The 15,505-nt window shown below is 44.0% G+C and overlaps 1 protein-coding gene across 1 annotated transcript in view; it reads right to left on the minus strand.

Annotated features, from left to right (window-relative positions):
- Window positions 1–1,633: 1,633 nt before the first annotated feature.
- Window positions 1,634–15,505, minus strand: part of BMPER (BMP binding endothelial regulator) — a 272,459-nt gene continuing 258,587 nt past the window's right edge. Inside the window, exons 14-15 of the mRNA XM_015405739.1 lie at window positions 12,915–13,045; window positions 1,634–2,371 (exon numbers count right to left, since the gene is read on the minus strand). Of these exons, the coding sequence (XP_015261225.1) occupies window positions 2,190–2,371; window positions 12,915–13,045 (313 nt within the window). The 3' untranslated portion in view covers window positions 1,634–2,189. The remainder of the gene's footprint in view (window positions 2,372–12,914; window positions 13,046–15,505) is intronic.

A 15,505-nucleotide genomic window follows, 5' to 3' on the forward strand; every position in this document is an offset into this window, starting at 1 on the left:
TTTGCAGCCAAGAATCAGCTTCCCATTTCAGGTAGTCGGGAATGGCTGTAACCTGGCAGAAAACATGCCTGTGGGCCTTTCTGCACTTGGATCTCATCCCTGGTTTTATCAGAGTTCAACTCACGACACAATACTTTGCAGTTATCCCTGGTTATAACAGCATCTGTTTATCCCGGGACAAGTGCGGGGCGAAACCGGGGTGATATCAATGTAATGTGGAGACAAACTCAAGTGTAATGTAGGATGTAAATATACCCTGAGATAATTACAGGGGTGAACTCGCATGTAGTGCAGAATGTAAGTTTGAGGACAGGGCTGAACCAGGATTTAAGATCTAGTGTGGAAAGGACCCCCCCCCCCAGCAATTGCAGTGTGGTACAGATATCGTTGTTAGATCAAAATGGGTAGCTGTGTTTGTCTGTAGCAGAAGAAAAGAGTAAGAGTCCAATAGCACCTTAAAGACTAACAAAAATCTGTGGTAGGGTATGAGCTTTCATGAGTTGCTGCTCACTTCTTCAGATAGTAGTCTTTAAGGTGCCTTTTACTCTTTTCTACTGTATTAGGCATGTTCCTCTTCTGGGCATATTTCTCAACAGTTTCCTAGAGAGCAGTACATATGCCCAATGAGGGTACAAGTAGCCTGGATTTCTGTCTCCCTTTCAGCCCATAGGCTGCTCAGCTGAACATCTTCTTATTTCCAAGAGAGAATCAGAAGCAATGATACCCAAAGTCCCTTCTGTGGGGTAGTTCACATATTTCTTGTTGTTCCTCCCTGTTCAGAAAGAATAGAGCATTCCCTACATGAGGAAATGGGTGGTAGTCATGGACCGTACTTTCTATTGTGGGATACTTCCCCAGGATCACCCAACAAAGCCTCCGAGGATGTTTCCATTAGGACATCCTTGGCTGCCTATCTGTAGCCAACCCTGATAAGCCATTGGGATGGGATGGCACTACCATGAAGTCTTTGGTTTTATCCCAACACCAAAGTGACAGTCTAAAACTGTTAAGCACACTGTAGCCGGTTGCCGTCAGCGGCTTTTGGAGTGCTTAACTCTGTGTTGAATTACACCTCAAATTGCTTCTGTCATCTTAGCTGGCCACTTTGTGGTCAAAGTTCAAACAGATCCTTTAGAGGTCACCTTAGCTTCTTGGGAGGCACTTTTCCATGATCCAAACATGGGTGGGGCAGATTCCCATGAAACCACCCCATGAAATAGACATACCCCCCCTCCCAATACAATGACAGTTCTATAGTTGAAGCTCACGTGATAGGCTGCTTCCCACACATGGTTAGATTATTTAAACATTATCCCGGGCACAGGGGAAAGTAACTTACACAGGGCCATCTAAAGGACCTCTGAATGACTCAGAAATATTATAATACACAACCTCCAGCTTTCTAAGTTATTAAGGTGCTCTTAATAATCACTAGGTTCTTCTGAGGAGGAAAACACGAGTTATCCCTAACTTCAGAGAAACACATTTCTTTTGCATCCATAAATCTTTAGCTTAATGTAACCTTACCTGGTGATGCTGTAGCCCCTGGGGACACTTCTGTGGAAACTACAAGTTTTATACTGGCAAAGTCATCTGGTAGATACTTTCAGGCCAGCAAGCACCTGGTTTATTTATACAAATGATTCACATGGCTTACAGGTTACCATCATAAGAATAATGCATAAACTTTATAGCAAGAAAAATACATATAATAATTAATTATTCGGTGGTTTATATAAATGATCTCTCCTTTCATAGGCGTGTGCCCATGCACTTTTTACGTGTATTTGGGTACATACAGATATCATTAAACCTAGGACCGATACTACCTTAAATGATGTGTGAGAAGGGAGGGGCTTGGGGGTGGAGCCACAGATGATGTACAGGACATCATAGGGTAGAGTTTAATGCTATAGCTGCTGAGATGAGGATTTGATTCAGAGCTTCATATGACTGCACATGGGGCACCTGTACAGTCCTGTTGCATAGGTAGATGCTGTTGCTGCGTCTCTCATCCCATGGTATCTTCCATATACACACCTAAATATACAGGCACACACATTATCTTCCCTCTTGGCGAGCGCACTTTGCAAAATCTGCCAACAAGCACTGTAGTCCTTCATTGGCTGTGAGCTTCCGAAGGTACCCTAGATACCAGTTCTAAAGTCTTCGGGAATCGAAAGCTAACGTCACCGCTGTGGGCAGAGAATAGGTTTGATGCATCTGCCTTTGTGCTGGACTAGATTCGCAGGGCAGTGGCACCCTGCAACACACGGCTTGTGGCAAGGACCAATCTCGTTCCAGTTGTCACAGGTCTTCACGCATCCAGGTCCACAGGTATCGTAAACGGCACCGTTTTTACACTGGGTGGCTGGAAGAGAGTTCAAAGGGAACTGAGTATCACTGGTTGAGAATTTAAATTTTCATTTTTATTTATTTACTTCATTCATGCGCAGTAATATCTATGAGCTTCCTTATTTTAAGAACATAAGAACATAAGAGACACCAATGTTGGATCAGGCCAAAGGCCCATCCCGTCCAACACTCTGTATCACACAGTGGCCAGAAATACCAGCTGCCATCAGGAGGTCCACCAGTGGGGCCAGGACATTAGAAGCCCTCCCACTGTTGACCCCCCCCAAGCACCAAGATGACAGAGCATCATTTGCATAGCAAACAAAATTCTCATATAGTTCCATCCACTAAGCAAAAGCACTACTTGAGTATTGCTGAAACATCCACTAAATAGGATCCCCCTGGCCAGAGGAGGGGGATGGACTCGTAGGGTTGGGAAACTCCTGGAGATTTAGGGGTGGAGCCTGGGGAGCAGAGGGACCTCAGTGGGGTACAAGGCCAAGGGTCAACCCTCCAAAGCATCCGTTCTCCTCCAGGGGAACTGATCTCTGTATTCCAGAGATGAGCTGTAATTCTGGGGACACACCAGGTCCCACCTGGAAGCTGGCATCCCTATAAAGAAACTATATGCAAACCTTTAATATTTGGAAGTTATCCCATTGCATTTTTTTTTCAAAAGCTCAATACATATACATCCCCCTTCTTCCCCTCCTTTTGTTTACAATAAATTTTAAACAACGTGAAAGTGAAGATCGGGAAAACAACATGAGCTGACACCTTAACTGGCGTGCTTTTAATCTGGCTGAAAAGTACTGAGATCTAAATTCCAATGCCAGTTAATTCAAAACATCTCAAATATACCTATTCTTTAAAGAGAATCAGTAAAGCAGAAGTACAGAGTAGAGAGGGTGCAAGAGGTAAGTTTTCCAATGCAAAATTCACATTTTTAAACTTGTAACCGTGCACCAAACTGGTTTTTTCTCATTTCTGTTACGAAGACGTTAGGCTGTAAAGTTTTTTTCAAAAACAATGAATTGGAAACATTTATTTTTCAGTACAATAAGATCTTCTTACTCCTCTTCTAAATTGCACGTTTATGTGTCTTTCTGTCTGTCTCTGTTCGCTGCCTTGTACAGATTTTAGGCTTTTAGCAATTTGCTTCTAAGTGTTTCTTCTTCCAGTGGCATTAATGAAGGCATGCAGCTTTTAAGCAGTGGTCACAAAAAAACGGCAAACAGCCTGTTCACAAATACCATCAAATGCAAATGTCTCCTTTTAGCACATGTTATGAGAATGGAAGCCAGACTAATTGTTTTCCATATAGCTATAAACGAGATCAATTACTTGAGCAACTGTGAATTCATTAGCTAATTGGACACAGGAGCATTTTAAATCCCTTTCCAACTACAAAACCCTGAAAGTATGCAGAGGGATGCAGACTCCTGCCCCCAATAGACAGGCATTCAGCAATTGCTGTGAAAAGACCCTATGCATGTACACACTGTAGACATACAGATAGTGTAGATACATAGGTATCTATGCACATACAGCTTATGCAAACATGGGTTCCTTTTACACAAGTAGCCCAATGCATATAAAGCAGAAACTGGGCTGGCTGATACACACAACTACTGTGTACAAAGACAATGAAATGAAGAAATGTACAAAAATATTTACTAAAGGTTCAATATAGTTATTACAAATAGTACCGGATGAGAACCTCAAACTATTCAAAATACTTATTACAAAACCACTATAAATTGTCAATAATATTACATTCCAAATAAATTACGTAGTAGCACTCAAACTCCCACTCGTGAACAGAGTCCTTGATGTGTGATAATAAATCACAATGAAGAGGATCAAAGTACAAAATCCAAGCTCTTCGCCATGATGCGCTCCAGCCAGATACGCTCAGCAACTGAACCAAACAATCCGCAATGAACATGTTTTAAAGTTATTCTTCTTTAGGTGGCGCCTTATTTGGGTTTGGTTCTTCAGATATAGCTTTAAAACATGTTCTTTGCAGATTGTTTGGTTCCACTCTTGAGAAAGCAGGGAGTTGCTGGAACCGTTTCTTTGATGAATCCTCAGTTGCTGAGCGTATCCGGCTGCAGCACATCATGGTGAAGAGCTTGGATTTTGGACTTTGATCCTGTTTATTGTGATTTATTATCACACTTCAAGGGGGAGTTTTAGTGCTACTATTGAGCTATGTTTGCAAATGATGTAATTTATTTGGAATGTAATATTCTTGACAATTCATAGTGGTTTTGTAATAAGTATTTTGAGTAGTTTGAGGTTCTCATCCGGTACTATTTATAACAACTATATTGAACTTTTAATAAATATTTTTGTACATTTCTTTATTTCGTTGTCTTTGTACACAGTAGTTGTGCTTTGTTTCTATTTCGTACAGCAGCTCACCTACTGCTATATCTATCACTGCCCAAATTTTCTGCCTCAGTTTGGAAAATATATAGATTAATTAAAAATGAAGACGTCACCCCATTCCAGCTTTTGTACATGCGGTAGGCCTGTTCAGGCATTCTGTTGTAGCCAAATGAATGTGAAGAGAGTCAATCGGGATCACAGTTGGAGGCAGGAGCCAGTCAATCCCACCCCTGACTTCCACATGTTCAAGACCCATGTTTCCCTGGAGGTTAGCCCTGCGTAGCAGGATGGAAGCTCTAGGACCTTGCATTGACTTGGGTACCAGACCATGTATGTGCTCTGTCCAAATATAACCCCTAAACAAATGGAGACTGGGGACAAGACCTAGAAATGAAACCATTTGCTTCCTCCATGCATTCATTCGAGTGTTAATTCGCACCTGAACACAATCAGCCAGTCCTTCTGTACCCTAAAGACCAACAGACACCTTTCCACACCAGAGGATGCTGGACCTTTTCCTGTGGCTTCAAAGTTACATCCCTACCAAGGGATTAAACAAGGCAAACAGCTATGAGATCCACAATCAGGTATTTTAGCACTTTTATAAAGTGAACTGTTGCTGTGTGTTATCCTGATCTGGATCAGGGCCACGTGGGGAAGTTTTGTTAAGGAAAAAAATATCCATCTATTCTTGTAAGATCTTGTCTATTGAAACTGCCCTCCACATGCTGCTATTAAATTTGGAAAGAAAGAAAAAGAGATGGGTGCTTGTCTTCTTCCCCTTCCAGTACTGATGGGCACACGGGGAGAATGATGTCAGTATCTTGCATGGTGGTGGAAGGATTAGACCGCATCTGCCCTGGCTGGATAGCCTTGATCTGAATTGGGGCTGCATGTGGCTGCTAGGGTTTCCACTTATCTGCTTGTCATTTGCTGTGCAGAAAAATTGGAAATCTAAAAACAAACACATGGTGGGTTAGCCCCCCCCCCATTGCTAGGCAACCACAACAGTATTGCCAGCCTTCCAGCCTTGGTTTCTAGAAGTGAAAGGTGGGGAAGGGGGAGGGCCCTGTCCATAGCTGCTTTGGACGCTGAGGGGGGACTTAAAGGGCAAGGCCCAGCTGCAGCCACCACCAGGCAACTTGCTATCACATGACTTGCATAGACTTACCCAGGCACAGCTGCTTGCTACTACTGAACAGCAGCCACCCCATGAAAGCCAGTGTGCTATAGTGGTTAGAGTCCTACTGATGCTTCTGTGCTCCCAAACATTTGCTCAATAGAGTGGTGAGGGAAAATGAGGAGGAAGCAACACCGATTAGTGCCAAAGCATCACTTCCAGGGTTTACCCAGAAGTGACATCACAATGCTGTAGAGAGTCCTCCAAACTCTATGGTTTTACCTAGAGTGTTGTGACACTGCAGTATTGACACTTCTCCTCTCTGTGCCCTACCCTCAAAAGCTCCTGGGGATTGATGGTAGAGTCCTGGCAATCCTAAAGCTGCAGTTTAGCTTTTTAAAATGCAGGAATAATCTGGTCATGTCTTGGCTGACTGTTTTGGCCCTAAGATTCGTTCATTTTACCTTCAAGACATTCGCTGTTCTTTATATCCTTCTGAATCCCCTTTCCTTATCTCTATCTTTCCCTTCATATGCTCCGAACTTTATTCTTTATCACTCCCTTCAAACATCAGCTTTATCACTTTCCCTCCGTATAACCTGTCTCCCCTTCTTCACCAATTCCTAGCAGCCTTCCTCCAATGTATAGAATAAAATCACAACATTGGAAGACAAGAAAGGAGCCCTGCTGCATCAGACCAACAGCCTATCTAGTCCAGCATTCTGTTTCACGTAGTGGCTGGCCAGGCAGAGAGGGGGAAAAGCTTTGGGAAGATATTGAGACTGAACATGGGGAAGAGACTGATATACACCAGAAGGTCATTAAGACCAGCCTTCTGCTCTAAGGTAGGGTTCACCTTTTGACGAATCCACATCATCCTAAACACAACAGGCAAATCCCCAAACACACACTCGGAGAAGTGGCAGGGTTCTTTGCTTTAGGTTTCTGAACTGCAAGTCACACAGTGCAGTCCTAAGAAGAGCTGAAATCAACGTGCTTAGACAGCAGCAGCTTAGCTTGATTTGCACTCACACTCGGGAATATTGCCTTGTTAGCCCAGAGGTGCTGCCTTACTTGCGGGTAGCCCTAAATATCAGGGCACCCCACTTCTAACCTGAACCAGAGGCCCACAAACTCAGATCAAGGAAGGCACTCCTGGCCTGAAACACAGAGCTAGCCACAGCTCTGGAAAAGGGTTTAGTTTCAGGTGATACAAGACAGCCCTCTGAGCAGCCTCCAACTTCCCCCTCCACCCAGCAGAGATACGCTCATGGAATAACAATGGGTTCCACTGGGTAAAGTATCTACATTTCTAAAAACTATTCAGAGGCCACCTGGTATAGCCTTCTGTTTCCAGAGCTTCACCAGCCCTTTTGTGTGCACCTATGTCTATATGAGAATCTTTTGTCTTCACAACTGTCTTTCCTGCTCCATCCCTCAGGATACTGAGATAAACCAATTATACGTTCAAATGACACTAATCCGGAACTCATTTCTCACCTTTTGTCTATATCTGGGAATCTATTCAATCTGCCTCGGCCAGACCATTCGTGGTCATCAAACCCATTTAGCTCCTGTACAGTCACCCCATACCTGGCTAATCCCATCACAGCTATTGTGAATCCAGATTCTGCCCCTCTGAGACCTCATTGGTCACATCTAGGTCTTGCCCATCCTGGGACCCCTGATTGGTCCAGGTAATCTTTTGTCTTCACCTGGGGCAAGCCCCTCAAGACCTCCCATTGGTCAGCATTGTTCTCTAATGTCTATATCCGTCCATGCACATGGCCTCAGACTGTGTGTCTGCCCCTGATGCTAACTGGCAGTTCACCCCCAAACTTTGGTTTGGGTCATAATCCCTTCTTCATGGACCTCTGCACGTCTGGACAGGTTGTATTACCCTGTAACTGACCCCTCTATTCGCTATCATCATCTCTGCTTTCTCAGTTCTGAATCGCTTGCTCTTTTTGTTTTTTTTATATATATATTTTTATTTTTAAAACATGTACATACCCACCACCTATACACCACAAATACATCATAAATGCATACTCCAAGCAGTAACATAGCTAATTTCTCTCCAATACAATTTTGGTACTACATATAAATTCATTTTTTCCATTAATCCATATATCTTAATAATAATTCATAAGTCAACAATAGTATCTAGTTTCTCTAGTTAGGCAAGTCTTTACGTCTACCTCTTCCCATTTAAACCAAAATATTGGTCTACTCTACCAAATACATCTGTTGCTTTTTTCTTTTCTTTTTTAAGTACACCTTCAGATTTTCCTTCCTTAACTTTATCTGGCCTAAACATTTTTTTCAACATTATACACCTTATTTGCTTATCCAAACAGTCCTGTATCTTGATATTTTCCAACAAACATCCTAATTAATTACTCACTTCATACAAAATTTACTTATTTACTACCTCTAGGCCCTATTCTACCTTCCCCCATCACAACTTCCCTTTCATCCCAAGAGGAAAAAAAACAAAACAAGACAGAACAGGATTATATCCTCCTCCTGTTACTCCCACAAAAACCATCATCAAGTTACTACATTTAACTATTTCTTACTAACAATTTTTAATCCCAGTTTCCCTTTTAAACAAACAGCTATAGAATAGTCATTTGCTTTCACCTAGAACTTGACTTATGCACAAAAAAGAAACAGAAAACACAAAACATACCTAGAAGTTTCTTTTGGTATATCCCAAGGTAATAGCCTTCAAATTATATCATTTAACTATTTCCTACTAGCAACTATATTCATTTACTATTGATGTTCTTAGATATTTAAATACAAAAACAAGGCAAAACAGGATTATATCTTCCTACTACTACTTCCACATAAGCAATCATTAAGTCACTTCCTTTAACTATTTCTTGCTAACAACTTATACTCCCATTTCCCCTGTTAAACAAAGTAGACTTGATAGCTTTTCTAGTATATTGTCAAACGCTTGTTCCATCCCCCTCCGTATTCCTTCACAAATCCTTTTCTCTAATGTTTCCCAGAACTGCTTCCCTGCAAACTTTCCTCCTTCTGCGTCTTCATCTTTCTCCTCCCCGTAGTTACTCTTTAAAGACGCCATTTTTACTCAGATACTTCTTTTTATTTATTCCGCCAAAAAAAAGTCAGTTCACTTCAAACAAATCGCTTTTCTACTAAATACATATTAGTCCTTGCCCACATATGTTTTCCTCTCCCCATCAAAGAAAAAACCGTCCGCTATTCAGCCCATAGTTAATTTCCTTGGCCGCTTCTCTCCTCTGTTCTGGGCAAATGCCCTGGGGTTATCTTAAAACAACAATAGACTTGTAGCCATACTCACTTTACTTCTTATGTTACTGCTGCCGCTTATCCATATAGTTAAGATAAAAACAAAACAGCTGGCTGCATCTCGTGGAACATGGGAACCATGTTCCTCCTTGCAATTGTCCCGGTTTCAGGGCTGTTCTGGGCACCTCCCCCGCCCTGCCAATTGCAGGGGGAGGGCCAGAAAGACGCCCCCTACTCCAGCTCCCACTCCTAAGGTGCTAGTCGGGCTCTCCCGTCGAAAACGGGAGGCTCGAACGAGACGAAAGAGGTTCAAGCAGGGACGGAGCACTCAAGGCTCCCACCCGCTTGTCGATGCGCCGTTAGTTTTCCTATCGCTTGCTCTTTTTGAATGCTAAGTGTGCTTGTAATTAGGGATATTCTTCAATAAAGCTATTTTTATTTACCCCCTCAATTCTGGAGTCTTCCTACTGTACGGGACCTTGGTATACAATTGGTGTGCGATCCCTGTACCCCTCTGGTCTCCCCTGCCACATAACTAATTTCCCCCAACAATGAGGCAGACCATTTGCATTAAAACCCTCACCCATTTCATTCTCCATGCTGCAACGATCTGTGTCATAACTGTATTGCTGGCAAATTCTTGTTTAAGTCCTCATGAGCTAATTAGGAAATTTGCTGAACCTGAGCAGTTAGCTGAGCTCTAAGATCTTAAAGGGCAAGTCCTACTGAAGTTAATGCACTCCCCTGTAACGTACAAGTGGGCACTTTGTTGCTTCTGCAGTCTTACTTAATTCACTTTGCTGTTGCTTTATTAAAGGCAAAGGTCAATAAACAAAGAGAGAGAGAGAGATTCCATTAAGGATATCTGAGACCAGAATCATACTTGGAAGCACTTTGCTTGTATTGTTTTTCCATACTATAAAGGATGATCACAACTTTCAGAGCAATCTCCTGACTATTTTTAGCTCTGTCATTCACCCCTATCTGCTAATGTACCCTCCATCTAAAAGGACACTAAAGGAAACGAGTGGACCTTGTGTCACATATAATTACCAATACGGTCCTCAAGTTAATAACTGCAGGAGCAGCAAGGACTACCCCTTTTTTTATCTTCTCCAATAACCATCAATTCCTCTCCATGAGCATCCAGGTCACCACCCCATTAGAAAGTAGTATGCAGTAATAAAGCCATCAACAAGGGAAACACTCATGTTCAATAGTGTATGGAGATCACAAGGCAATCATTTGCTATAAAAGCAACCACTTGGCACTGAATGAGGCATACGTGGCTGCAAGCAGCATAGAGCTGAAATATAGCAAAGATGAACCCAGGAAGCAAAACAGAGGTGAATTTCAGGGAAGACGCAAGTGCACCCTTGGAAAGCTGGGAAGGACACCTGATCTCCCACCGGTGATGAAAGTGAGGGCATACAGACAGGAATGCACTGGAATGTTCAGACAACCCGGAAGGAAGCTGAGGCATGGGGCCCCTACACTGCCAGCAACACCACCGAGTCTTCTAGGGTTGGTCTTCTTCCCATGTTGACTCTGCATCAGGTGCAAATGCTGGGCATACAAGAGAAGGCCTTCTGTGCTGCGACCCCCCCCAAGGCTGTGAAATTTGCTCTCCCAGGAGATCCAGTTTGCCCTCTCTCGGATGGCCTGCTGGAGGTCAGTAAAAGCCCTGTGCTTCTCTTAGAGGGCCTTCAAGGGCACCTTGACTGGGGCTGCTGTTTTAAGAGATTCGGCTTAAGGTTTTTAGTTTGTTTTTCTGGCTGCTGCTGCGATTTTGGTTTTTGTTTTGTAGACTTGCTTTGTGATGTTCATTTTCGTTGTTTAACCATATTTCTTAGGTTATTATTAAATTGTGGTCTGCAACAAGTATATTTAAAGCAAAAAAGCAGAATACATTTTATAAATATAAATAAATAAATTTGGACAGGTACCTTTTTGTCATACAACACGGGAAAAAGCTGAATTTCCCTCCCTTATTTACTTCATTTATACTCAATCTTTCTCCCCAACGGTGACCCAACGCAACTTACATTCTCCTCTCCTTCATTTCATTCTTACTACTTCCCTGTTAGATATAGGGTTGCCAGCAATGTTCCCTCTAAGCTGTGGAGTCTTGTGAGCAAAAATTCTACTTTGTGAGCTACCGGCATTAAAGCTGTGAGCGAGCGTTTTGGCTACTGCATCAATTACTTTGCACTGGAGCCATCCTTCCTGAGCTAAGACAAAAATCTGTGAGCTGGAAGCTAAAAAACTGTGAGCTAGCTCACACTAATTCAGCTTAGAGGGAACACTGGTTGCCAGTCCCCAGTATGGGGTGGGGATCCCCTGGTTTGGAGCACCTCGGGGCTGTCAGGAACCAGGGGAAATTACCGCCCCCCCCAAAAAAAAAAACCCCGCAAGAAACCAAAATAAGTGCAACTTGCCTACATCACCCAGAAGTGATGTAGGCATGTCGGTAATGTTGGAGGGGGGTGACCCTCTGGTTGTTGCTCAAAACTCTATGGTAAGAAGCTAATCTTACCATAGAGGTTTTGCCCACAAACCCACTCATCCAACAGACCTGGTAACCCTAGTTAAGTAGGCTGTGCTGAGAGAATGTGACTGGCCCATGGTAACCCAGTGAGCCTCCATGGCAGAATGGGGATATGAACCTGGTTCTTCCAGACCCTAGTTCAGCACCATAACCACTATACCCCACTCCTTGCAGTAAGTTCTGCACCAGTTCTAAAAATGCCAAAGTTACTGGATCTAGCCCAGCTTGGGAACATTCCCAAGCCATGGTACAGACACCTTATATGCTTTAAGACCGACACACACACGCCATACTGGAAGCTTTCAGGTGTGCAAGTTAGGGAGAGGGTAGGCCTTTCATCATGCTAGGCCGTGTCATGTGATGAATAAACTAGATGCAGCTCAGCTGTGTATTCCCACCACACCCTCTCTTTTCTTTTTCTCCTTCTATGAAGGCAAATCTACTTCAGCTGCGCTTCCGCAGGAACTAAAAAACAGTGCAGGAAATGTTAGTAATCGGCCATCATAATACAGAACCTCAGAGCTCTGTGATCCTTCCCCTAACTACTCCATCCGCTTAGCAGACAAATAAACTAGGTTTCTGATGCAAAGTTTTATAAGAGGGTTGTTAGTGCAAACTTGCTGGAATTCTGCTTGTCACAGATGCTTCCTGTATTCTTTCTAAAGGGCAGAAAGCAAGCCGGCTGGTTATCAGATTTCAGCACCTGGTAACCATTTATTGATCTTTGTTAGGTTTTCTGTTGTTGTTGTTGTTGTTGTTTAATTTCTGGCATTATAGAGGTTCAGAAAAAGATTGCTCCCTTCAGGCTTGTGTGTTCAGGGCAGATCTTGGTCAAATTGCACATGTGTGTAACAAAAGCTGGACAACTACTTTTGCCGTAGAAAAGTGGCTTTGGAAGGAATCAGTCTGGACTGGAGCAGTGTCAGGGGTTAACACTTTCCCTGCCACCTCTTCTCTGCTCAGAACAGCCAGAGGATCAACACCAGGGAGGAAGGACTGAGGGTTTTTTTTGGGGGGGGGGTCATTTGAAGTGTCCGGGCAGGAAGAGGACTAAGCACAGCCTTCTCCTCTCTGCCTCTCCTCCCAAAATTACCTCCCTCCCCATACTGTTCCCCCCCCCCAGGAAAAATGGCCTTTGGGATACACAGATGCTTGCAAAGCACACTGCCAACCTCAGTTCCAGTTATGCAGCTGGTGCATCCCACTTACCGGCACAGTTCTGCTCAGGCTTCCAGTAGACTTTGAGGCCTTCCCTCTGGCAGGCTCTGGCGTAGGCTAGGAATGATTCGCAGTAGCAGTTTTTATGAACGGGGCACTCGCACATGTCCGTCACACAGGACCTGCAGAGAATGGCAGAAAGGGAGGTAGAGGAATGAGAGAGAAGATTCATCTGCATTGTACTGATATGCTCACTGTTCTTAAAGCCAAACTGGACAGTGGAGGGAGTGCTCGGTTTCCACCTGCCCAACAATCTCTAGTGTGGTTGGCTTTGTGTTGTGATGTCATGACACCCTGTTCCCCTTCCCTCAGTGACAGCCAGTAATGCAACACCCTAGTATAATAATGTCACCACCCCACCGCACAAAGTCAGTTCTAGTAGACCACGGGGGAGGGGGGGATCCACCGGCACAAGTGCCCAAAAGTTGCACAGCAGATTATTTTGCTCCCTACACAGGGTCAGTTCTCAGTTTGTTCCCCGCACGTCTGGCCAAACTACAACCCTCCTATCCAGGGCTTTTTTTGTAGAAAAAGCCCAGCAGGAACTTATTAGCATAATAGGCCATACCCAACAGCAGAAATTCATTAGCCTATTAGGCCACACCCCTGATAGCACAGCTCATTAGCCTATTAGGCCACACCCCCATGTTACCAGAAGTGTGGTCATTCAGCCACACTCACCTTTTGCTTCTTACTCTGCTTACCTTGTTTGTTGTCAAAACCCAGGGCTTTTTTTGTAGCAGTAACTCCTTTGCATGTTAGGCCACACACCCCTAATGTAGCCAATCCTAATGAGTTTCTGCTGTTGGGTGTGGCCTGTTATGCTAATGAGCTCCTGCTGGGCGTGGCCAACTCAGGAGCCAGCCGGAACTCCGTTCCTGTGCGTTCCTGCCCAAAAATAGCCCTGCTCCTATCTCTCCCCTCCATCTGTCTGCCGGCATACTAACATCTTTCCAGGGAGACGTTGCAGGGGGTTCCCTTGGCACTTGGGCCAAATCAGTTCTCTACCCCTGTGCTAGACATGACAACAGAGGGCAGAAAATTAGTTGTGTGCTGTGGTCTAGTTTCAGAAGCTGAGCTCTGATAGAAAAGAATCTTTATGCCTTTTGCCTGCACCAGTTTGATGGCATGAAAAGCAGGATATAATATGACAATGACATGATGGGAACGAAAACCTTATCTGAATGAAGAACCGCACAGGATTAGGGCTCTTTAGCTTGGAGAAACGACGGCTGAGTGAAAAGCAGGATATAATATGACAATGACGTGATGAGAACAAAAACCTTATCTGATATCTACAATATAGTTAAGAACGAAGAACCGCACAGGATTAGGGCTCTTTAGCTTGGAGAAACGACGACTGAGGGGTGACATGATTGAGCACGTCCAAGATGCAGCCAAAACTGTTCCTAATCATTCTTTTGTCCATTTTTCGATGAATACAGAAAACCTAGGGGTGCACCTAGAAACATACTGGGTGAAGGGGCCCTCAGGCAGAACTCTGAGACCCTGGCCTCGCAGAACCACAGGCGATCTATCCCGTTTCATGGCTGCCCAGGTGGCCCTGTTCGACTCCCAGCAGTTCGGGTCTTTGCAGTGGCAGACCTGGCACATAGGAAGCTGCCTTCTGAATTAGAGCACTGGTCCCTCAAAGTCAGTATCGTAAACTCGGGCTGGCAGCAAGTGATGCAAGTGATGCTCTGTCTTCTTGGTGCTTGGGGGGGGTCAACAGTGGGAGGGCTTCTAATGTCCTGGCCCCTCTGGTGGACCTCCTGATGGCACCTGGTATTTCTGGCCACTGTGTGACACAGAGTGTTGGACTGGATGGGCCTTTGGCCTGATCCAACATTGGCGTCTCTTATGTTCTTATCAGATGCTTAAATTATCCATTACCATCTCCCCTTTTAGTACCATCATGCTACTAAAAGTATTCTATCACAAGTATTCAGGTATTATTATATTTAGGATGGCTTTCAATAGCACAGATTTTTGTGAGGGGAGGAGCCAGTTTGGTGTAGTGGTTAAGTGCGTGGACGCTAATCTGGGAGAACCGGGTTTGATTCCCCACTCCTCCACTTGCAGCTGCTGGATGACCTTAGGCAAGCCATAGTTCTGACAAGAGCTGTCCTTGAAAGGGCAGTTCTTGAAAGAGCTCTCTCAGCCCCACCTACCTCACAGGGTGTCTGTTGTGGGGAAGGGAAAGGAGTTTGTAAACCACTCTGAGACTCCGAGTAAAGGGCGGGATATAAATCCAATCTCTTCTCTTCTTCCTCTTCTTCTTCTTAAAGCCACCCACTGCACAGTAAGATTCTGAGCACCTGGCACTAAAACATCCACATTTTTATCCACTCAAATCATTTCCCCATAATTTAGGTTTCCTGGAATTTATGTCCTTCTCCATTTCTGTTCCTGTGAAAAATCTCATATATGACATGATCACTTGTGAAATCTTATAAAGTTTTGTGAGGTCCCTTATAAAGTGATGCGGATATATCATCCCGGCTTTCCTCCCTCCATTATCTTCTCCAAATACAGCTTTGCCTAGAGGACAGTTTATTGCAGTATCCATACACAGCCACGAG

This window comes from Gekko japonicus, unplaced genomic scaffold (assembly GCF_001447785.1).
Source record: "Gekko japonicus isolate JY-2015 unplaced genomic scaffold, Gekko_japonicus_V1.1 scaffold58, whole genome shotgun sequence".
NCBI classification, from domain to species: Eukaryota; Metazoa; Chordata; class Lepidosauria; order Squamata; family Gekkonidae; genus Gekko; species Gekko japonicus.